Source organism: Biomphalaria glabrata, chromosome 5 (assembly GCF_947242115.1).
Source record: "Biomphalaria glabrata chromosome 5, xgBioGlab47.1, whole genome shotgun sequence".
In the NCBI taxonomy this organism is placed as follows: Eukaryota; Metazoa; Mollusca; class Gastropoda; family Planorbidae; genus Biomphalaria; species Biomphalaria glabrata.
The window spans coordinates 14811322-14832567 of record NC_074715.1 but is presented as its reverse complement, the minus strand read 5'-3'; the positions used below and the strand labels follow the sequence as shown (position 1 = coordinate 14832567).

The 21246-nt window shown below is 34.0% G+C and overlaps 1 protein-coding gene across 2 annotated transcripts in view; it reads right to left on the bottom strand.

Moving 5' to 3' along the window:
• LOC106074861 (WASH complex subunit 5-like) overlaps nucleotides 1-21246 on the bottom strand; it is a 42280-nt gene that overhangs the window by 20221 nt on the left and 813 nt on the right. The window contains exons 2-17 of one of the 2 annotated variants that reach the window (XM_056028688.1): nucleotides 15037-15299; nucleotides 14480-14586; nucleotides 13203-13287; nucleotides 12378-12478; nucleotides 11897-12019; nucleotides 11285-11510; nucleotides 10403-10516; nucleotides 9619-9796; nucleotides 8503-8517; nucleotides 7121-7245; nucleotides 6752-6881; nucleotides 6482-6594; nucleotides 5697-5863; nucleotides 5039-5114; nucleotides 3895-4014; nucleotides 3101-3232 (exon numbers count right to left, since the gene is read on the bottom strand). In XM_056028688.1, the coding sequence (XP_055884663.1) occupies nucleotides 3101-3232; nucleotides 3895-4014; nucleotides 5039-5114; nucleotides 5697-5863; nucleotides 6482-6594; nucleotides 6752-6881; nucleotides 7121-7245; nucleotides 8503-8517; nucleotides 9619-9796; nucleotides 10403-10516; nucleotides 11285-11510; nucleotides 11897-12019; nucleotides 12378-12478; nucleotides 13203-13287; nucleotides 14480-14586; nucleotides 15037-15261 (2037 nt within the window). In that variant the 5' untranslated portion in view covers nucleotides 15262-15299. The remainder of the gene's footprint in view (nucleotides 1-3100; nucleotides 3233-3894; nucleotides 4015-5038; nucleotides 5115-5696; nucleotides 5864-6481; nucleotides 6595-6751; nucleotides 6882-7120; nucleotides 7246-8502; nucleotides 8518-9618; nucleotides 9797-10402; nucleotides 10517-11284; nucleotides 11511-11896; nucleotides 12020-12377; nucleotides 12479-13202; nucleotides 13288-14479; nucleotides 14587-15036; nucleotides 15300-21246) is intronic. The other variant, XM_056028689.1, reaches the window with a different exon arrangement.

Below are 21246 nucleotides of genomic sequence, written 5' to 3'. Positions count from 1 at the left end.
GGTTACATTGAAGACATACTGACCTGGTATTTCTCATCCAATAAGGCATGCTGACCTAATGTCTCTCATTCAACTAGTCATAATGAACTGAGATATCTCTTATCTAGCTGGTTACATTGAAGACATACTGACCTGGTATTTCTCATCCAATAAGGCATGCTGACCTAATGTCTCTCATTCAACAAGACATAATGAACTGAGATATCTCTTATCTAGCTGGTCACATTGATCTGAAGACATACTGACCTGGTATTTCTCATCCAATAAGGCATGCTGACCTAATGTCTCTCATCCAACAAGACATAATGAACTGAGATATCTCTTATCTAGCTGGTCACATTGATCTGAAGACATACTGACCTGGTATTTCTCATCCAATAAGGCATGCTGACCTAATGTCTCTCATCAAACTAGTCATAATGAACTGATATATCTCTTATCTAGCTGGTCACATTGAAGACATACTGACCTGGTATTTCTCATCCAATAAGGCATGCTGACCTAATGTCTCTCATTCAACTAGTCATAATGAACTGAGATATCTCTTATCTAGCTGGTTACATTGATCTGAAGACATACTGACCTGGTATTTCTCATCCAATAAGGCATGCTGACCTAATGTCTCTCATTCAACAAGACATAATGAACTGAGATATCTCTTATCTAGCTGGTTACATTGAAGACATACTGACCTGGTATTTCTCATCCAATAAGGCATGCTGACCTAATGTCTCTCATTCAACTAGTCATAATGAACTGAGATATCTCTTATCTAGCTGGTCACATTGAAGACATACTGACCTGGTATTTCTCATCCAATAAGGCATGCTGACCTAATGTCTCTCATTCAACAAGACATAATGAACTGAGATATCTCTTATCTAGCTGGTCACATTGAAGACATACTGACCTGGTATTTCTCATCCAATAAGGCATGCTGACCTAATGTCTCTCATTCAACTAGTCATAATGAACTGAGATATCTCTTATCTAGCTGGTTACATTGAAGACATACTGACCTGGTATTTCTCATCCAATAAGGCATGCTGACCTAATGTCTCTCATTCAACAAGACATAATGAACTGAGATATCTCTTATCTAGCTGGTCACATTGAAGACATACTGACCTGGTATTTCTCATCCAATAAGGCATGCTGACCTAATGTCTCTCATTCAACAAGACATAATGAACTGAGATATCTCTTATCTAGCTGGTTACATTGAAGACATACTGACCTGGTATTTCTCATCCAATAAGGCATGCTGACCTAATGTCTCTCATTCAACAAGACATAATGAACTGAGATATCTCTTATCTAGCTGGTTACATTGAAGACATACTGACCTGGTATTTCTCATCCAATAAGGCATGCTGACCTAATGTCTCTCATTCAACTAGTCATAATGAACTGAGATATCTCTTATCTAGCTGGTTACATTGAAGACATACTGACCTAGTATTTCTCATCCAATAAGGCATGCTGACCTAATGTCTCTCATCCAACAAGACATAATGAACTGAGATATCTCTTATCTAGCTGGTCACATTGAAGACATACTGACCTGGTATTTCTCATCCAATAAGGCATGCTGACCTAATGTCTCTCATCCAACAAGACATAATGAACTGAGATATCTCTTATCTAGCTGGTCACATTGAAGACATACTGACCTGGTATTTCTCATCCAATAAGGCATGCTGACCTAATGTCTCTCATTCAACTAGTCATAATGAACTGAGATATCTCTTATCTAGCTGGTCACATTGAAGACATACTGACCTGGTATTTCTCATCCAATAAGGCATGCTGACCTAATGTCTCTCATCCAACTAGTCATAATGAACTGAGATATCTCTTATCTAGCTGGTTACATTGAAGACATACTGACCTGGTATTTCTCATCCAATAAGGCATGCTGACCTAATGTCTCTCATTCAACTAGTCATAATGAACTGAGATATCTCTTATCTAGCTGGTTACATTGAAGACATACTGACCTGGTATTTCTCATCCAATAAGGCATGCTGACCTAATGTCTCTCATTCAACAAGACATAATGAACTGAGATATCTCTTATCTAGCTGGTCACATTGATCTGAAGACATACTGACCTGGTATTTCTCATCCAATAAGGCATGCTGACCTAATGTCTCTCATTCAACTAGACATAATGAACTGGGATATCTCTTATCTAGCTGGTCACATTGAAGACATACTGACCTGGTATTTCTCATCCAATAAGGCATGCTGACCTAATGTCTCTCATTCAACTAGTCATAATGAACTGAGATATCTCTTATCTAGCTGGTTACATTGAAGACATACTGACCTGGTATTTCTCATCCAATAAGGCATGCTGACCTAATGTCTCTCATTCAACTAGACATAATGAACTGGGATATCTCTTATCTAGCTGGTCACATTGAAGACATACTGACCTGGTATTTCTCATCCAATAAGGCATGCTGACCTAATGTCTCTCATCCAACAAGACATAATGAACTGAGATATCTCTTATCTAGCTGGTCACATTGAAGACATACTGACCTGGTATTTCTCATCCAATAAGGCATGCTGACCTAATGTCTCTCATCCAACAAGACATAATGAACTGAGATATCTCTTATCTAGCTGGTCACATTGAAGACATACTGACCTGGTATTTCTCATCCAATAAGGCATGCTGACCTAATGTCTCTCATTCAACTAGTCATAATGAACTGAGATATCTCTTATCTAGCTGGTCACATTGAAGACATACTGACCTGGTATTTCTCATCCAATAAGGCATGCTGACCTAATGTCTCTCATTCAACAAGACATAATGAACTGAGATATCTCTTATCTAGCTGGTCACATTGATCTGAAGACATACTGACCTAGTATTTCTCATCCAATAAGGCATGCTGACCTAATGTCTCTCATTCAACAAGACATAATGAACTGAGATATCTCTTATCTAGCTGGTCACATTGAAGACATACTGACCTGGTATTTCTCATCCAATAAGGCATGCTGACCTAATGTCTCTCATTCAACAAGACATAATGAACTGAGATATCTCTTATCTAGCTGGTTACATTGAAGACATACTGACCTGGTATCGTTCATCCAACTGGGCATACTCTTTCATCTTGTCTTTTTCCAATCTTGTGGGCACTTCTTTGATGGAGTGGGTCATTAGCTTGATGATGTTGGCCAGTAAACTAAACATTGTTTGGGGTATGATCTGTCAGGAAAAAAAAAGTCATATAGTATATACCTAGATGATGTTAGTCAGGGCACTAAACATTGGTTTGGTACTGGTATATGATCTGTCAAAAATTAATTGTTCAGAAGAAGGTTGTGGTGCTCATAGAGAAGTTTAAGAATATTACAGGGTAATAATTAGATAAGATAATTTTATTGGTCCGAACAAATAAAAATTCAGTTTGACTACAAATGTCCACCTCAGCATAACTACAATAACAATAACAATATAGATGCAAACATAAAAAACATTCAAACACAAAAGAAACTCTCACACACGCAACCAGCACTTTATTAAATTAGGCTTCCATGTACTTCTGGGTGACGAAAAGTGACCTTGACTAAAAGTAGAATTAAGGAGCTTTAAATCTATCTGTTTTAGCCTTAATGGAGAGAAGCTGACCACTTCATCCAGATCTGATGTAACAGGATGTGGTTTAATGGGTGAGGATTGTCTGCGTGTTTTGGAAAGGCATCTTTCATGAAAAAGAGTTTGAGTGATATACAATGCTGTTTTAATAAGTCTATTTAGTCGATGCCATTGTGCCAATGAAGTATTACCATAGTGGCAGGTAATGGATAAGTAAACTAGACTGCTGATGGTATACAAAAGTTGAATCTAAATGAACAGTGAAATGTTACCTGTAAAACTTTCCTGACATATGAGACTAGTTCCCCAGAGTAATATTGTGAGACACTGAGTAGGTCCTGGCTGTTGGCTTGGTTGATTCTCAGCAGTGGCAGATCAAGAGCAGAAGCCATCTAGGTTTTTTTTAATGGAATTAAACTGTACTCACTATAATCATTGTCATAATCAGTCAATTTTACCAACAACCAACCAAACATCGCAAATTCTTAAAATAAATGAACCTAGAAAATTAATACCAGGCGTGATATTGTTGTTACTGATTGGTTGCTTGTAACAAAAATACAATGCAATATAATAAGATTATTTATAGTTCACACAAGATAATTGTTATGAATGACTTCACTCTCTCACAATGAATAATATCACATACACATTTTGTAATTTTTTAATCGAGTTTTTGTTTCCTAAGTACCTGGATGCAGTGCAGAAAGAATTCACACAAGCCTATCCCCCACAATGCAATGTGGACCCTGAGTCTACTCAGTGAGCTATGATAGCATGAAGATGGGCTATTCAAAAATCAAACTTGTCTGCTTGAATAATAATTACTCAAAACAAGAAACCTTTCAAGACATTACATTTTGGGACAATAAAATTATCCACTACACAATACACACTACACACAGCTCTTTAAGACAAGAGTCACATAGTGTGTTCATAGTGCTCATAGGCAAGAAATAAGGCAGTACAGAGTAACGACTGACAGCCTCTATACAGATTAAGTGACTTTCCAGATTTGTCCTCCCTTACTTTCAAAGTTGGGGACACTCATACAAGAATAGTGATAATGTCTCCTAGGACTCTCCACAGTATAGGTTTGGGAGTCGGAGTTAGGATGGAATCATGAAAAGTATGAACCAACAAGGCAGTGGCCAGTCCTACACTGTGCATTGCCAGATGCAGAAGCATCAAAAGTGGTTGCCTATATTTATGTCAAGATAAAAAGACTGTTGGCTTCAACCTCATTAGAGAACTTAACATCAGGTTATTTTTTGTTGTTTTTTTTTTTTACTGTAAAAAAAAATATTAAAAAACAGACAAACATGAAAACCCTCAAGATTCTTAACTATAAATTTGGCTAATATTAAGAATGTTAGACTGCCTTCAGATTAAACATACAACATTTTCAAGGCTTACTTTAAGGAATGTAGCTCTGAGTTTGATAACTAAAGTTGGATCTTGCTTGATGCCTTGTTGCATGTTATCTGTGTAACTGAAAATAGAGCAGACTTGAGACATAGGACAATATAACAGCATGATTACCTTGATATTTTATCTACAATGGGACATAGTGCTATATTTTGGTATGTTAAATGTTTAAATGGTATGTGGCTGCTGGCTCCACAGCTCAAAATAGCACAGTCCAAACTCCATTACTGCATATATACCATCAAACAAGTATGGGATTAAGCAGAGAGACTATTTTAATAAAAACTGGTATTGGTTTTTAAAATGTTATGGAGAACATGAATTAAACAATTATTCAAACTGCTATTAAAATAGAGACAACACAGACACAGCGCTAAAAGATTATTTTAAGTTTCTTGATAAATGTTATATTTTACAGGTGTTCTTTCAGAAAAAAAATATTACCCCAGGTTAATAGTGCTAAATATTTACAAACATATAAAAGTTAACAGGGATAGACCAACAGATATAAGGTATGTCTTTTGATTACCTTGGGATAGTCCATGAAGGTATATTGTCATAGAAATTGTACAAATAATTCGATATCAGGAATTCTCCTTCCTTTACAAACCCTACAGGTAAAGTAGCTAGCAGACAATAAACTTACGTGTCCATGATGTTCCACGCATAGGACAGGTCTGCAACAATGTGGATAGTAATCAGTACTTCTTCTTTGATGTTGATGGTTCGAATCATCTGGTGTAGGTACTGCCGAGTGTCAGCCAAAAACTGACGGACCTGAAGGTTGCTCTCCAGCTGATGAAACTCTTGTACCTTGAAGAAAATAAAAAATATTTCAAGAAAGTATTTGTTAAGATAAAATAATTTCTTTTTATTCATGCAAATGAAAATAACATTGTAGTACATAAAAATGACAAAAGCATAAAATTCTGTGCATTATTTGGGTCAACTGATTCTTTTGAGATAAACACCTTGAAACAAAACCAATATGTTACAGTTAGTCAATTACATCTTGGTTTTCTAGGTAAACAAATCATGACAACTATTAAGGATGTGGATGAGTAAGATAAGTGGAATGCTTTGACCAAGTATGACAAAAACAACATTTCATGAATCCTTTCACTATTACTATTAATATTGCTGGGACAATGGAAACATTGAATAGTGACACTTGTAGTGCCCCAAAGATCCAACAGACCTTGGGACAGACAGAAGGGGAAGGTCAAGTTTACAGAAGGTTTCAAGTTGACTTAAACCAAAGCTATCTAATATTTTTTTAACAACATTAAGATAAACAGAAAGTTTATCAACAAAAATAAAGAAGTGGTGAAACAAATTATAAAAAGTTATAAACACTATAATAACTGTGCAAATCAAGTTTCTCCATCTTAACTATTTCCTGCACTAATGACTTTTTTTGCAAAATGTTACCTCCTCCAAGGCCTGGATAAGTTGAACTATTTTACGCCCAGCAGATGTAGAGTCATCATAACCCAGAGAATTAATCTGTTTGCTCATTTCTGCAAACCAGGCTTGAAGATTATCTGATAAATAAAATGTGGATTTAAAAAAATTATCATTTAAAAAATAAAAGCTTTTTTATAAAGATTGTTTGAGTATTTTTCCTCATCTAAAAAAAAAAGTATTAAATAATAAGTACTTCATCTAAGAAACAGCAAATGTAAATAAACTAAAGCAAACCATTTTTCTCTACTCGGGTCAGAGGTTTGGTCCCAGAGTACACTTCACTTAGTTCCTGCATCCTTTCTGCTCCTTCTTTTTTGTACTGTTCCCATTTCTTCTCTTTCTCTACCAACATTTGTTTGAACAGCTGAAGACATTCATAAAAAAATAATAAAAGTACTCAATAAAAATACTCACTACAGTTCTCAAAACAAGTACCCATACACAAATAAAATATAAATGTGACACAACTGGTACCTTGCTGCTAAATGTCAAATCTGAATTTTGTTATTTTCAGAAGAACTATAAGATCTGTGATTTTCAAGTAGGTATACTAGAGAAATTTGGGGACAGAACTAAAAGAACAACTGATGACTTTGTCCTTACCTCTTTGAGTTTGAATTCAAACTGGGCTATATTAAGCAAAAGCTCAAAGACAGTCAGGGCTTTAAACCTGCAGTCAGTCAACACCTGTTCCCTGATCTGTTTGATCCTTTTGTTGAGCTCAGCGGCTGAAATACAAATACCCTCTCAAATTATCATCAAACAAATATGTTTCCAAAAAAACAAGTTTTAACATTTTATGAGTTTTAATAGCAAAAACATCAAAATTGCTAGAGTAAAGGGGTAAAAAATCCAAATGTAAACAATTAGCTAAATAGACGAAAAGTATTGACTTATAATTCTTTTGAAAGAATGATATGGGATATATCCAAATGACAGATCAATTAAGCTTTGCATTTTTTGTATGTATTCTGTTAAAAAAAGATCTACAAGATATTTCATGGCATTCAAAACCAACAAAAAAAGTCTAATTTTAGTGGATGAAATATAGATGATGATTGGTGTTCTCTAACAAGATACAGGAATAAAAACAAAATACTTCTGGATAGGAGGATCAAGTTCATGACTGAGAAAAGTTTTAATTTAAATCAACAATGTCTTAAGCTCATAAGCTGTATATTGGGGAAAAATATTGTTCCAACAGAAAGTCTTTTAATAGGATAAAGAGGTCAATAAATGGGAATTTAAAACACATACATTTATATCAATTAATTTGGGATTTAATTCTGGCATGAAAAAAAATAAAATTATACAGTAATGAATGTGGGAGGGGAAACTCTTCTTTAGCAAATTTTAAAAAAACAACAAAGATCAAAAGATCGTTTAAAAAAAATGGTGTGAAGAGCCGACTGAGGTTTGAATGAGCGATACAGATGATGCAGTAAGGGTTCATTAGTTCATCACCTGGGGCGTCATGAATGAACAAGGTTTAAAAGACAGAAGAAGAATGAGATAACACATAAAGTTTATAATGTGAATCTCCTTTAGTGCAAAAAAAAAAATAATAATTTTATTTGCATTGCAATTCCACGTTCTTCCCTCTTTACAACCCCCAATGCTACATGATATGTCAAGGATTGAAGATGCTAGAAACAAATAAAGAGACACAATTAATCTGATCATTTAAATAATAGATGTTCCCTCAAAAAAGAAGACTAATATCTTACGCATATTATTAAATAGTTCAAATACGTTTCTATTTTTATATATTGAATACACAAACAAAAAAAGGGCATTAATTTATTAAACTTTGAAATGCAGTTTAAATACATTCTAAGCTGTAAATATTGTCTTTAACAAATAATAACGATGTAAGTCTAGAGTAATACTGGCTCTCATTCCAGCCAATCAGATAGTAAGGTGAGAGGGCAAATATTTAAAGAAGCATCATGTTCAGGGTCAGTAACTCTAGGGGAGAGAATTACCTGGCTGGTTAAAACCTACAATGCAGAGAAAAAAATAAAGTCAAACATATTAAATCTATTTGATATGTATAATTTAAACCATGTTGCCTCTAAGCATCAAATTTCATTTCCAAATCTGAACTGGAAAAGTATAGCCTGTGGCTAAAGAAAAATAAATTGGGCTTTCCTGGTGATTAGATTTATTTTTTCAAAGGAAAATGAATTTTAATATTCATTAATATTATTAATTGATATTATAATTCATAAACGTTTTAGAGGCAAGCCAAATTGAATTTAAGATATTCAATGCTGGACATTGCTGAGTGTATAAACAATGAGGTAACAATGTGATACTTCAAAAATAATGTTTTAAAAGTTTTGGATGTTTTAAAAGTTTTGGATGTCTCTTCTTAAAAAAAGGTAGGCATATGAGGTACCCTCCCGTGGGGCTCCAGCCTCCGGCCTGCATGAGAGGAGGAACTCAAGAGTGTGGCGGTGAGGAACATGCAACATGACAAGACGGGTGTGACTACATGATCACCTAGTCGTAGAGGGATCTCAGACAAAGGGGTTGGTGAAGAGCCAATTTCTCATCCGGGCCACGGGATAAAATCCTTTCCCTGGTCACATGGTTCATAAAAGGGACCGGAAGTCTCGAACCATAAAGGACATATGACTCTTAAAGAAAGATTATTGCATCCAAACCCAAACCTCCTACAAATGGCAGGCAATGGCATGGGGGAGCTGTTTAAACTCAAGACCATGGTGATGACTTGTCCGAAGTTAACACCTCACAGCCAGGCAGCCACTTGATCAAACCCAGGAACATCTAATGACTTTTCTGTTAGTGACAGTACTATTGAACATTGTGCTGTTACCATTGTAACATCAGCCACTTTGTCATTGCATCAACTAGCCTTGTGTTCATGAACATTATCAATAGGGACTGTCACAGTCTCAGTTGACATTGCCTGATTTAATGTGCACGTCATGTTAAGAGTTTAAAAGACACGTGGAATTCCTGATGTAGAAAACAGGAAGTAGAATGAATAAAGTTGCCTTTGAGTTCATCTATCAGAAACAGATTTTCTTCTTTGATATATTTCATAATAACTCAAATAGATGCTGTCTACTCACTAGGGGTCAGGGCAGAGGAATGAAGCATTAGCCAACGGAGCGTTACATTTCCTTCCCTGAGAACATTCATTAGTTTCTGTATGGAGTCGAGGACAAACTCTTCTTTGAGAACACCTTCCTTCAAGTACTTGGTCAGGACAGGCTTGAGTTTGTCTACTTTCTGAGCATACTTGATGGACTGTCAAATAATTAAAGCATCAGTTAGTGACAAATATTTGTTTATTCATTGCTAATCCCTAATAGGTTATTTGTAGGGAACAAATGTTAATGACAAGAGATGTCATTCGAATTCCTGCATTAGAGTTTTAATGTAATACTAGCCACATATTATCAGTGACCCGTGGGTCTAAATTTGCGTATCACTGTAGATATAATCACTTAGAGTGTTTTGGAAACAATTAAACAAAATAATAATGTTATAAGAAAGCAAATGCGTGAATGTAAAAATAGTATGAATGGAGATATCAAAATAGCTAATCGACATAATCTATTTTTTAATAAAAATATTTGCTTGTAGGCCTACATATATTCAGATCTAGATCTATCTAAAGTCTAGATACTAGCATAATAGATGTAGAACTACTATTATAAGAGTGAATTCAGGGGCTCAAGAAGCTTATTAATTATTGTATGTTAGTATATTTAATATCCCCCATATAGAGCCTCATGTAGCCTGTCTAATCATAGTGTGTTTACCTCAGGAGGAGAGTTAGAGAGCTGGCGTACGTGCATGGTTGTATATACAGATTTATACGAGAGACATAATATATTTAGTCATTCAAACCTGTTCTCTGATGTTCGTCACTGACAAGGTGTTGTTGAGGGCTGTCATGGCAGCTTTGTATGGGTGCCAGGCATCTAGCAGGTTGACAGTCATACCCATGTACACACTTATCACCTGACAAAAACATTTAGCTTTATAACAATAAAAACTGAGGACCATAAAACTGTGTACATAACAAAGTTAAAATGGTGTTTTTATTTTAAAATACTTGGCTTACTCCTCATGAGCTCTGTAACAGTCAAAAGTTTGTAAAAAATTTGAATTGAATTGATAATATTTAAAATAAAAAATTAATAATTCTTTTAAAAGTATATTTAGCATTCCTCATTCCATATGCTAGGACAAATTTGTACAAATACTCCTTCTTCCCTAGTGCTATTAGAGCATGAAATGGGTTGCCTGAGCTAGACAGGAAAACCAGTGACTTAGCAGAATTTAGGTCATTGGTTAATATGCATGACTAAATGCATGACGCGTAGGATGTAATCATCTTCTTTTTTGAAGTAACATCCGTATTATATAATATAAGATATTTTTAATAAAGAAACATGTAACAAAAAATGGAAAAAGCTAAAAAAAAACAACTATAAAATAAATGGAAGTAAAACAATATAGAATGCTCATTTACAATGGTGGAAACACCCTTGGATCTACCTCATTCATACGTTACAATATTCAAATGGGAAGCCTTCCATAAAACATATCAATTATTCAAAGAATCTTTTATTTCTGATCTCCCTTGTTTAACTTAATGCACAAAAGAAAAACTCTCTAAACAAATTCAATTATTCAGAAGAATCTCTAATCTATTATCTCCCTTGTTACACTTCCTGTTCAAAAGAAAAACTCTCAAAACAAAAAAGGAAAAAAAAAGGTATATACCCAGTTGTCAGGGAAATGTTTATCCACTATTTCCCTCATTTTGGCTTGCTGAGTGTGCAAGATGTCTGGTTGGAAGTACAGGATCACATACAACATGCTAGCCTGTGTTGCCAGCGCTGTGCTGCGGTGCTCTGGAAGAGGGTATGCAGCTATTTGGTTGTAAATGTCATCTGAACGTAGTCTACCAATCACCATGTCAACATACTCTGCGTTTATTTGCACTCGGCTGTAAGCAACAAAAAAAAAGTGATGAATTAGAGTGTGATGCAAAACTAATGAACCAATGTTGCCAAAAAATTATTAGGCACAAGCAACAGAAAAATAAATGCTGAATGTAAAATTGTAGCAGTATAGATATCATAGTTGAAAAATGAAAACATTTTTTTAATATACAAATGTATGTTGTGGGTGAAGGTTTCCATGCTGCCTTTAGGCTCTCAGCAAACACAACTCTGATAGAGTAAGGATCCGAACCCAAGCATCCTAGTTAGGTAGCCAAGCTCATTATTAATTTATTTATTTATCTAAAAAGCAATTTCATTTTCTTTTGAAAAGATTTATCGACAACATACTTGCTGCTAGGATATGACATTAGTTTTCATGGAAACTTACTTGAAAAAAGATTCTGGATAAAGCTGAGGACGTTTAGCACCTGGAGCGTTGGTAAACCCAGTACTTCTCAAGAGTTTACAGACATCATCAATGTTGGAGTCTCCTGCTGCTGCTTTCTGAGCACTAGAGAGATGATGATTGTAGAGCAGTGACTTAAGAGATGATTGTAGAACAGTGACTTAAGAGATGATTGTAGAACAGTGACTCAAGAGATGATTGTAAAACAGTGACTTAAGAGATGATTGTAGAGCAGTGACTTAAGAGATGATTGCAGTAAAGTGACTAATGAGATGATTGTAGAGCAGTGACTTAAGAGATGATTGTAGAACAGTGACTTAAGAGATGATTGTGGAACAGTGACTTAAGAGATGATTGCAAAACAGTCACTTCAGAATTTATTTTATATTTATCCAGATTTTATATTGTCCTCATATATATATATATATAGAGAGAGAGATATAAAAGTGGTATTTATCCAAACCTGTATCTATAGTAGGAGACCAAAATTCTTTCTCTAATTATACCATCTATTCTTGTATCAATAACTAGTAACATAACTCCATAAAGAAATAATGCCTCGCACTGTGAAAAAAATATGAATAAACTAAGCTTTGATAACTCATTACTGGAACTTAAAAAAAAAATGAATAAACAGCAAAGATTAGTAAATCTATATGAAACAAAAAAAGCTTTGGTGACATTTTTAGTGTCATAAAGCTCAAAATGTTTTGCAAAGACCAGTACATGGGAATAAAACAAGCAAAAAACAAGCAGAGAGGACAACATTATGGAACAGATCAACAATCTATTGTAAAGTAAAGTTTCCCTTTCAGACCTTGTGGTCTAAAGGGCAGATGATGTAAAGGTCATCTGTTTCTGTGGTCTATGGTTTACGAGGGTGTCATGTGGCCAGCACAAGGACTAACCGCCTTTACTTTCCCCAACTAAAGTCAGGTACCCATTAGAGCTGGGTGGACTCAGAGATGCCCAAGGATTGTGAAATAAAAAAGTCTACACCAGAATTCGAACCTGGGACCCTTGGTTTAGAAGTCAAGCGCTTTACCGTCAGCCACCATGCCTCCTAACAATCTATTGGCATCCAATTAAATATTCAGCATATTCAGCAATGGTGCCCATTATCATAGCTTTATGAGACAAATTACTCTGGATAGCCATTCAGCTACTAATAGTAGTCAATTATTGATCCTGTTGAGAGCAATACAAATAATTCATAATAAAATAGTGGTCACCTAGTACTTGAATTGTAAATGTTATATTGTCCCAGTAAAAATAAGTGTACACTAACCATTAATTGTTTTCCATCCTCATTAAGAAGTACTGACTCCATGGTCTGCTGAATGTAGACACCTTCCTCCAAGTCTTCAAGATAACTTGAGTGGACAAAAAAATAACTTTCATAAATATAAATTAATTGAAACAAAGATCATTCAAGGAACAATGACTAATTAAGGGAAAATAACTTGTCTGAAAATTACTGAAAGTCAAATGTTAAGCACTGCAGGAAACTTGTTTCGTGACAGGCATTATAGAAAATCCAACTCATTTTAAAACTAAAGAGCACTACTTCCATCCATCTTAATGGATCTAAATAACATGAAAAAAAAACAGGCTGGCTTCCATCCATCTTAATGGAACTAAATAACATGAAAAAAAACCCAGGCTGGCTTCCATACATCCATTTAAATGTCTACCTAGATCTCTCAGGAGGCATGGTGGTAAAGCACTTGGGTTCCACTTGACTTGGTCCCCGGTTGAAATCCTGGTGAAGACTGGGATATTTAATTTATTTTTTTTAAGGTGCCTCTGAGCCCATCCAGCCAGAGAAACAGATGACCTTCACCATCATCTGCCCTATAGATTGCAAGGTATGAAAGGGGAACTTTACTACTTGGTATTTTATTTTGTTTTGGATATTTAGCACATAGGCAAAATTTAGGCCATGTTGTGCCCTGCAAGTACACTATTTCCTATGCTAATTCTCTGACATTTTTTCGAGGTGAACTGCCTAATACATTCTGCTTTTTTTTTAATACTGTCACTTAACAAGGACCTTTCTATCATTTGCTGTTTTCAGGATGCTCTACCTCCAGTTTAAACCTGCACATCTCCATATATTTTTCTAACGATTTTTCTTTCACAATTACTTTAGAAGGTTCTTTGTTGTTGACTTTCCCAGTGTTCATGTCAAACTACTTATCTGATGATAGTTTATAGTTTACTTTATTTTCGTTAACATAAATTTCTTGGCCAGCATATTTCAATAATGTCTACATTATACAATTATCAGATGAACCTCTTTCTAAAGTACTGTTGCTATATTTTCATTTATGTATAGTTATGAGAAAGCATGAAATATACTGTAGAAGAACATACAAGTACAAATTTTCCAGTACAACATTTGACTGAACCAGCTAGAAATTATACAAATTCATAACCATGATAAAGAAAACTAAGTCAGAAAAAAAAAAGGAATTATTAAAGTGTTATCAAACAAAATGATTAATATCTTCAAAAATGCATAGTCATTAGACAAATGTGTTACATATATTTATTAGTGCTCACCGGTTAAGATCTGTAACATATTTGTGGACACTAGAAAAGGCTTGATAAAATCTGGTCAGTATTTCAATGTTATTCTCTCGGAACTCTTCGTCTAAGTCTTGCAGTTCCTGAAGAACAAGTCAAGAAAGACAAACATGGAATACCAAATAAACAGAATTACTTTACATTAAAGAACTACTCTTTGAATGTTAAGTAAACATATTTAGAAAGTTAGATTACACTTCAAGAATCAAGGTATATTTAGCAGTTTCTCAGTCCACTAGTGTCTGTGGTCAGGGAAAAAAAATTAATTGGAGCAAGGTTTCATCCAATGCTCCTCTCTGATATATAAAACAGATGTTAGTCAAATGCTTAAACATGTGACCACCTAGCTCACAAGAGCTTTCTTTTTTTTATATAAATGCAATTTAAATCAATATTGTTGGCATCTTATCTTTTTATCATAGATATTTTCTTTCTTTTTAATTTAAAAGAATCTATTCAATTACATTCTAGATTATGATAAACTTATCCAAAAAAAAATTAAGCAAAAAAAAATATTTTTTTTATTTACTTACTACTTTAGATTCAATCTTGCTATCAAAAAGCTCTGTGCTGTTAAAGTAGCTAAAGTCTGCCAAAATGTCTCCATACTTGGTTTTGTCTGCTTGTGTTTCTAAATAGAAGACTGGAGGGATAAAGTCTGCCAGTCTCAGGAGTTCAGCAATGATTGCATTCCCGCGCGAGACAAGGCGGAGAATATTTTGACCACACTGATTGTTTTCAGCTAAAAAGTCTGTCATGGTGAAAATATTTTTCTTTTCTAAGTCACAGCATCGTACTGAAAAAAAATAATTTTGTAATAATTAATAAATAGAAAGTCAAATTTTTTCATGGTGAAAATATTTTTCTTTTCTAAGTCACAGTATCGTACAGAAAAAAACATAATTTTGTAACAGTTAATAAAAAGAAAGTCATATATTGTTGCACCAAATACCTCCCAGGTTATGTGGTATGCACTGTTGACTGTGTCACGTACCCAGCTCAAACCCTACCCACCATCATAATCTGCAGTTTAATCTAGGATGTATAATCTTCATTTCTGAATCAATGTCCAAAACTTAAAAACAACTAAAAGTAATTACCCCTTTAGTGTTTACATTTTCAATAATTTATCTTACACCCCTCCTTTTCTGATTCAAAGAGATATAATTTTAAAAAGTATTATTGCTACTTTGCTTTTTAGTCTTCTGTTTTGTAGAGTCTCTAAATATATTTATTTTCCTATTGGTGGTACTCTAGTCAAATGTGAATATTGGTTTGCTATTAATCTCACGACTTGTGTGTTCTAGTTTCTTTATGGGTTGTTTTTTTTTAGCTCAAGGATTTCAAAAAGATGACACATATCCTAATATTGTCTAGCCAAGGTTAAATAGCCTTATAGTTTTATGTTCCTGTTTGATTTTTAATTTTGTTTTAAAAAACCTAAATGCTTGTCTGATTCATGTATAATTTCGTAAATATTGTGATTTCATGATAACTTTAATTTATTCTCGTTTTTGTATGTTAAATGTCAATATCTTGAGTGATTGTTTTTTTTTTATATATATATTATGCAATCATCTGCAGAATTATAGTCTGACTTTTGTTCCTAAACTTATTCAATTGGATCTATAGGTGATTAAATGTAAATTAGACCAATATGTGCCTAAGACTGTTCCTTGAGGTTTACCCGAGTTAACTGTTTTTTTTTCGAGCCATTAAATTATTATCACAGTTTGTTCTCTACATCGGTGTAATGGACCATTAATTGTTAATGCAAAATATTTCAATAATTTTCAGAAAGTATGACTTAAATTTCCTAAAGAGATGTTGGTATAAAGTAAGAACATTTATAGATTTACCTTTAGAAGTAGTTTGTGGAGTGAGTAAGAAGATTTATAATTAATATATATGTTAATTGAAGTGGTTTATGATGTATTACAACATAATAATATATATAGCTAGATTTAGCTGATAATAAGTCTGTATATTATGATCTTGTTCGGAACCCTTTAACTTTAAATCATTCTTGGTTTTATTTAATATACCGGTTCAATTTAATATTAAGATTATATACTGAATAGTATGAAAACTGATTTTTTTTATATTGTCTAGTCTACTAGATTTAGATCTATATAGATCTCTAGTCAATCTAGATCTAGTACTGTCATATCTATAATATATAGTAACTATATAGTCTAGATTCTAGATTTTTTAGCTAGAAAATTTTTTATTTTTTTTTATTTGAGATTTAAGAATAACATTTCTACTTCTACTTGATCTATATCATAAGACATATATTTTCTGTATATTACTGTTAAATTAAGCCTAATATTTAAATTTTAATATAGATAGATCTATGTGTGACCGTCTCAAAAGGACCAATTTCATACAGGAATCTCTAAACCTAAAAAAGAAACACCAACTTGAAAAAATTACTCTGGAATCCTCGATACACTATAATGAATCTCCACCCTGGGACGAAAGCCCTCTTCCTACTATAAGGGACCATATTGAAAACATAAAAAGAAAATCTGATTACAGACCAACAGAGCTCAAGGAAATAGTGAACTGTTCTACATACCAATTACCCTAGCAATCAGTGGATCAGAGTTTACACGACGGCTCATCCCATAAAGCCACCACAAATGGAGGAGCTGGAATACTTATCGAATGGCCAGATGGAGGAAAACTAGAAAAATCCATTGCAACTGGAGAGCTCTCTGACAGTCACAAAGCAGAAAGGGAAGCACTAGCACTAGCTGCTACCATGCTAGCAAATCATCCAAGTTCCCCTCACAGTCAGATTGTCTTTCTAACAGACGCGAAAACAACCCTCCAAAGCTTGCAAAACTCTGATTTCCCTTATATTAAAAACCTCAGAACAGCACTTACAAAGCTCAACAACAACAGCAAAAAAACTGTTATTCTTCTTCTTATATAATACAGACGTTACTTCAAAAAAGAAGATGATTACGTCCTACGCATCATGCATTTAGTCATGCATATTAACCAATGACTTAAATTCTGCCAAGTCACTGGTTTTCCTGGCTAGCTCAGGCAACCCATTCCATGCTCTAATAGCACTAGGGAAGAAGGAGTATTTGTACAAATTTGTCCTAGCATATGGGACGAGGAATGTGCCTTTATCTTTGTGTCTTTCAGAGTATTTTATTGAATTTTGTTTTTGTATTTGGAGATTATGGTTCAGTGTTTTATGTATGATTGCTACTTTACTTTTGAGCCTTCTGTCCTGAAGGCTTTCTAAATTTAGTGATTTTACTAAAGGTGTTACTCTAGTCAAATGTGAATATTCGTTTGTTATGAATCGCACTGCTCTATTTTGTGTCTGTTCTAGTTTCTTAATGTTTTCTTGAGTTGAGGGGTCCCAAACAGAGGATGCATATTCTATTATTGGCCTAACCAAGGTTAAATAACATTTTAGTTTTATGTTCTTATTTGATTTATAGAAATTTCTTTTAATAAATCCTAATGCTTTGTTTGATTTTTTTGTAGTTTCATCAATATGTGGATTCCATGACAGTTTTTCATTTATTATAACACCTAGGTATTTTGCGTTTTTAGTCTGTGTTACTGGTTTGCCATGAATAAGATAAGTGGAATTAATTTGTTTTAGTTTTTTTGTTACTCTTAACAACTGTCATTTTTCTGGGTGGAAAGACATGCTCCAATTTGATTCCCATTTCTGTAATTCATCTAATTGTCTTTGTAAAATATCTATGTCTTGTGTTGTTTTTATTGTTCTATATATTATGCAATCGTCTGCAAATAATCTGACTTTTGTTCCTGAACTAATGCAATTTGGTAAATCATTTATGTAAATTAAAAATAGTAGTGGACCCAAGACTGTTCCTTGAGGTACACCTGAGTTTACTGTTATCGGTGTTGATTTAGAGCCATTTATTATTACAGTTTGTTCTCTCCCTATCAGAAAGTCTTTAATCCACTGATGCAGTGGACCATTAATGCCGAAATATTTTAATTTTTTAAGCAAACTATGGTGGTGAACTTTGTCAAAAGCCTTAGAAAAATCTAGTAAGATAGCATCTATTTGTTCACTATTATCTAAACCTTTTGAAAAATCATCAATTAGTCCTATTAGTTGTGTTTCACATGATCTATATTTCCAAAAGCCATGTTGGTATGGTGTGAGGACATTATGTTTGTCTAAGTGGTTTATGATGTTGCTACATATTATGTGTTCTAGGATTTTACATGTGATGCTGGAAAGTGATACTGGTCTGTAGTTTCCTGGGTCAGATTTTTCTCCTTTTTTAAATAGGGGGGTGACATTAGCTTCTTTCCAGTCCTTTGGTACTCTGCCCTGGTTAAGTGAAGCCTGAAAGAGTATTTTGAACACTGGGGCTAGCTCATTACTTAGTTCTTTGAGTAATCTAGCTGGAATACCATCAGGTCCAGAAGCTTTATTTGGTTTGGTGTTGGCTAATAGTTTTTGAATTCCATTTTCTTGTACTACTATATCTTCTATGTTGTCTACTTGGTTCAAATTCAGTAATATGTCTTTGTCTCCTGGGGCTGAGAATGCTGATGCAAAGTATTTGTTTAGGATGTTTGCTTTAGTTTCATTATCATTATGTATTATGTTATGTTCATCTTTTAATGGCGCTACGCCTGTTGTTTCCATTTTCTTAGACTTAATGTATGACCATAGGTTTTTGTTGTTATCTTTAGATATTACATTGTTTATGTATTCACTCTGCAGCTGTCTTTTTGGGTTAAGTGTTTAATTTTTATATACTTTTTGTAAACTCTTTCTGCATTAGTTTCTTTAAATTTTCTATATAGGTTTTCCTTCTGTTTACAAAGCTTCTTTAGTTTATTATTAAACCAGCATTTATTTATTTTGTTTGATGTGTATTTAGTTGGTATATGATTTTCTATAATGCTTTTAAGATGGTTTTTAATGAAATTCCAGAGGTCATCGACTGGTTGGTTAATGTCTTTTTCTAATAAGAATGTTTGTTGAAAGTTTAATGCAGCTTGGTGTAGTTGTGTTAGGTTATATTTATTCCAGAGTAAGATTTTTCTTTTGGGTTTTGTATTGGCTACTGCTTTTATCTGACTGTGTATTTTTATGATCTCATGGTCTGATAGACCAGGGATAATATCATAATCAACTACTAATCCAGGTCTGTTGGTTAAAAAGAGATCTAATGTGTTGTTTAATCTAGTTGGCTTTTTAATGATTTGATCTAAACTTAGGTTGTGAAAAGTTTCTATGAAAAGCTCATTTATGTCCTTAAGGTTTTGGTGTTTATCTATGGTTAGTGTTTTCCAATTTATATCAGGTAGGTTGAAATCACCCATAATCCAAAAAACTGCATTTTTATTTGTCTCTTTAAGTGTAGTAATCTGATTACATAGTTCCTGCATGTATTCTAAACTAGAATTTGGTGGTCTGTAAATGCTGCCTATTATTAGGGATGTTGAGGTGGTATTAATTTTACAAAATGTTGATTCTATATTTTTTGAGTTAGGTAAGGTAATTTCTTCTGCTATAAGAGTGTTTTTTATTGCTAAAAGAACTCCTCCATGATTATCAGCCCTATCTTTTCTAAAAATTTCATAATTACTATTGAAAATTTCTGCATTATAAATTTCAGGATGTAGCCAAGTTTCTGTGCCTGCAATTATGTCTGGTTTCTCACATTCTAATAAAATTTCTAAGTCTGCTGTTTTGTTCCTAATGCTTTGAAAATTTATTATTATTGTTTTAAGATATTTTGGTGTTACTTCTTTAGTAGGTTTGTTTAGTGAGGCTGTTGTATTAATTTTAGTAGATTTAGGTTTAACAGGAGTGGATCTGGCTAGTGGTTGGTGAGTTTGGTTTGGGATGGTGTTTAGGATGTTGTATGGGTTAGAAGTGTCTGCATCAAAGGAATCAAACAGTCCTGATGTAAACTGAGGTAACCTACACGGTACACCAATGGATACCAGCTCACATACAACTAGCAGGAAATGAGAAGGCTGACACACTCGCCAAGAGTGGGAGAACAAACTCACAAGTAAACTCTGCACTCTCTCCAGAAGAAATGAAGAAATTAATTGTAGATAAAATATATGAGAAATGGACGAGCTCCCATCCAAATCACAAGAAAGATGACGCTTACTATAAGCTATCCCGACAAGACCAACGTCTAATCTTTCGACTCAGGACCGGACACAACAGAATGCGACAACACATGTTCCGGAAGCTCAAAATTGGAACCAGTGAAATCTGCCCATGTGGAGTATCACCAGAAAATGCCGACCACGTCCTCCAAAACTGCTCTCTCTACCAAGAGGCCCGTATAAGACATTTGCCCCAAATCACCCCAATAGAAAGAAAACTATATGGAGAGCTCCCTGATTTGGAAACCACTGCGCAGTTCATCTCATGTATTGGTCTAGTCATATGAACACTCCAACATAACAATGAGAACGATGAAGAAAAAGAAGAAGTGACCAGGAGAATCTTGAAGTTGAATCTTAGACTCTACTCTTGAGATAGATAATAATTTATATAGATTAATAGATAATAGATCTAGATTCTTGTCAATCTAGATCTAATCACTAATCTGATCTAGATTTTAGATCTAGATCTATTTATTACTATTATTAGGATTTTACCTATAGTCCTATAGTATAGTCCTATAGTAGGCTACAGTTACAATATTGAATAGTAAAGACATAGATTTAAGTCTATATAAAGTTTTACCAGCGTC